Source organism: Capsicum annuum, unplaced genomic scaffold, assembly GCF_002878395.1.
Source record: "Capsicum annuum cultivar UCD-10X-F1 unplaced genomic scaffold, UCD10Xv1.1 ctg78177, whole genome shotgun sequence".
Lineage (NCBI taxonomy): Eukaryota > Viridiplantae > Streptophyta > Magnoliopsida > Solanales > Solanaceae > Capsicum > Capsicum annuum.
In genome coordinates this window covers 1-3,861 of record NW_025888643.1, presented here as the reverse complement: position 1 = coordinate 3,861, position 3,861 = coordinate 1, and the positions used below count along the sequence as shown (strand labels likewise).

General features: G+C 32.3%; 1 protein-coding gene across 1 annotated transcript; it reads left to right on the top strand.

The window, feature by feature from the left end:
- Window positions 1-833: 833 nt before the first annotated feature.
- Window positions 834-2,029, top strand: LOC124894898 (beta-glucosidase 12-like; the record flags this gene model as incomplete). The annotated part of the gene is given in 4 exon segments (XM_047405395.1): window positions 834-865; window positions 1,153-1,255; window positions 1,365-1,467; window positions 1,569-2,029. Coding segments are annotated over 4 exon segments (407 nt in total), but the record flags the coding sequence as incomplete, so codon positions are not given.
- Window positions 2,030-3,861: the final 1,832 nt, after the last annotated feature.

Below are 3,861 nucleotides of genomic sequence, written 5' to 3'. Positions count from 1 at the left end.
GTGGGGCGTGGGCATGGGGTGGGGAGGGTTATTTTTTTTTTAAATCTGAAATAATTCTCTTTTTCATAATTTTTGGAACCACATGACAAGTGTCATTATTTAATTGGATTTTTAACTTACAATTTTTTTTTAAAAAATTCGTTGCCACGTGTTTTTTTACTATTGGCCATTTTTGCCACGTTAGGTGAGTGTATCACTCACACACTATGCTTGTTGCTGATTAGGTAAAAATGCCTAATTGAAACAAAATTCGAGGGGCTTAGGGGCCTGATAGGAACAAGCCTTAGTTTAGGTGTCTAAGTAAATTTTGACAACAAGTTTGAGTGCCTATCGATGACTTTGACCTTTTTATTATCTAATAGAATTATATTTTTCTGTATTGAGACTATATATAACATGTTAAATAAATTAAAAAAAAAGTTTTCTTAAAAATATTTTGATAAGATTTCTTATCAGTCAATTTGGACTATATATCAGCCTCATTTTTTTGATGAGCTAAAACTAAACCTGTCATTTTTTCATGAGCCAATTTAGACAAGTTAGATAATTCATATTTTCGTGAGCTACTTTTGTCACCCATATTTTTTCCTTTTCTTGAAAATTGTTGAGGGGATTAAGAAAGAGGGAGGGAATAGTGATTATTGAATTCATGTGGGAGATTTTCATTGATATAAGTGGAGCATGGGCCGGCTTAATTTTTTATTTTTTTATTTTTGGTAATATGCCCGCTTAATGATATGATAATTGTATTTTTCGTCTAATTGCACAATTGATCTGGTGACCATGCATTATTTCAAAATGTATTTACAAAAAATTATTTTATGTTTTTGTAGTTTCGCGAAACGGAAAGTTTATTGGTGATCCGGTAAGTATATATCTCACTCAATTGACACCACCGTACACCATCTCATCAATTTTTTTTATTTCATTTGATCTCTTTGATTAATCTCAGCTAATGGTGTATTTTTGAATTTTGTTACAAGTAATACTCCTTGTTAAATACTTGACAAGTTTTAGTAATTACAAATGTTAATTTAAACTAGAGGTAATTTGGAAAAATAACTAGGTTGACTCTTTTGAAGGAAAAAAATATTCTCTCGACACTAATTTTCCTCGTTCGCAGTATAGATAATTTATAACATTTGCATGCAGACTGGTGTCAGTATTTTCTATGTTGCTCCAAAGGGACTTTATAAGATTCTAGTTTACATGAAGAAATATTACAACAATCCACCTGTTTACGTCACAGAGTGTGGTAAGTGAATTACTTCATCAATATATATTTGATTAATTATGTTTATTTAGTGAGCCTAATTAGTGTCTCTGAATTATACCTTACTTACCAAATTGAAATTGGTTATCAGGAATGGGTGAGTCCAATATTGATGATGTTGCAAGAGGTACCAATGATGTTCAGAGAGTTGATTTCTACAAACGCCATATTACGGCTCTTCATAGGTCTTTTAGGTTAGTACTTTTTTCTAGTATTATGTACCCCCGCGCACACACACATATATGTATGTATGTATATATACGATAATTAATATTTGTTTTTATTTAATTTTCAGGGAGGGAGTAAATGTTAAGGCGTTTTTTGCATGGTCATTTTTCGACAATTTTGAATGGGGTTCAGGATACACGCAGAGATTTGGCATCAATTTCATAGATTACAAGAATAACCTAAAAAGATACCCGAAACGTTCTGCTCTTTGGATGAAGAGATTCCTTCTCAAGTAAAAGTTATCAATATGATCATGATGCATGAGTACGTGTTGTTTAATTATATCAAATATTGTAGAACTTAAGTGCTATCGGCCTTGAATTCATTATTATCTATTTGTTGAGCATTATTCATGGAATTAATTAAGGGTGTGTTCTCTTGTAATAATGGGAGAAAAATAAAGTTGTAGTAGCAATATAGTTTGTCTGTTACGTACTACATGTAACTCATGGCGAAGAACGAGAACGTAATTATGTATGTAGCTTCCGTTTTCTGAACGGATTGTCAAAAAAGTTTCGTCAGTTTAAATTCTATTCATAAATTATTTGATACATATATAACTATCCAATAATATTATGAAAAAATTACAGAAACTAGCATCCTTAAGACTATAATTACAATAAATAGCAACACTTTTTCAAAATTACAACTTATAGCAAAAGTAGCAATATTTTACCCACTTCATAGTAATAGAAGAATATGTATTTTTCAATTGTGCATATGTATTTATGAGTAATACATATATATTTGTATATGTATTTATATAGCAACATTTTACTTAAATACAAATACAATTTGCTATTTTTCGTAATTATGAAACTGTTGCTATAAACGTTATAATTAAGGCTACAGAGTTGTTATTTTTGAAATTTTCCCTAATATTATCTCCCCTGCTCCCAGGCCACTTATAAAAAGAAAACTATAGAGAAGAGTCTACGTTGGATATGAGATGGGTAATTCATTTTCTTAGACGATGTTGGACTATTATTTCTTCATGAGCTAGCTTTTGGGATAAGTTATTCAAAGATCAATTTCTCTATATGGTATCGGAGTTTGACCTATCCCAGTTATTTTTACAGTTGAGACTCCATATTATATTGTCTATGCTTCAGTTAGCGAGGTCTGAACGTGTTGGAAGTTGATAACTTGTGAAAGTGAGCTAAGATAGCTCAGAAACACAGAGAGAAAAAGAAGATATTTTGAGAGAGGAAGGAAGGGGACACATTGTTTGATATTGTCATTAGTTCCTCAATCAAACAGTTGCTACATCTGAATATATATATATATATATACACACACACACACACACAGAAGGTTCTAGACTAGAGCTAGTCGACTAACCTCAACTCATTCTAATCTAACTAACAGTCGATTCAGTAAGTAACAATTAAATTAGCTGTAATCCAGCTGTCTTACCAACCTTCACTAAACTCTAACTAACAATAGGAACTCTAACTGACATTTGTTCAACTAGCTTCAACACCCCACCTCAAGCTGATGGTGAAACTATATCTTTCAACAACAACTTGGATAATAGGTAGTCATGAGGTTGCTTGACAAGGTTCTTGGTCAGCAGATCAGCAAGTTGGTCTTTAGTTGATACATGAAAAGTTTTGACAACACCTTGTAGAATCTTTTCCCTGACAACTATCGAGATGTAGATAGAGATGTCCGAAATCACTCGCGGTGCTGAGACTGAGCACCTGAACCTACATTATTAAACAATGTAACATATAGATATATATGTGGATAAGTACTTTGAGGATGTACTGAGCATGTGGGGGTGAATGCATAAGTAAAATAATATATCAATGTTTATCAAAATTCATAAAGAATGCATGATAAATGTAATGACTCATATTGGCTTGAATAACTGAAAGCGAAAAATCATTAATCATAAACAACAAAGCATACTGTGTAAATCTGGCAAGCTATCACATTTAATTCTAAAAGCTGAACTGTTATTCTGTTTTAGGACTTAGGCTATAGGAAGTTTCTTTTAAAAGCTTATCTGTAAGGTTTTCAAGATGTAGGGAGGTTCTTCTAACCGACATACACTATGTGAGCTATCATAGTGTTCAACGTCTAGTTCCCCTAAGGAAAAAATCTCACCTTAGAGAGAGATGTCATACTCTTTCCAGGGAGTATAACTTAAGCTAAGAGATCACATTTGTAACTGTCATCCATATAGAAATGGATCTAACTGTATCTACGTTGGCTCGTAGTTCTAGGAAAGTAGGATGCGCTAAATCCACACACCCCACTCGGTACTAAATACTACTCCCTTTTAATATGTATGCTCATTCTGTAGGAAATCCACTTTAAATGACACAATGATTCATACTGAAAGCTAATTATGA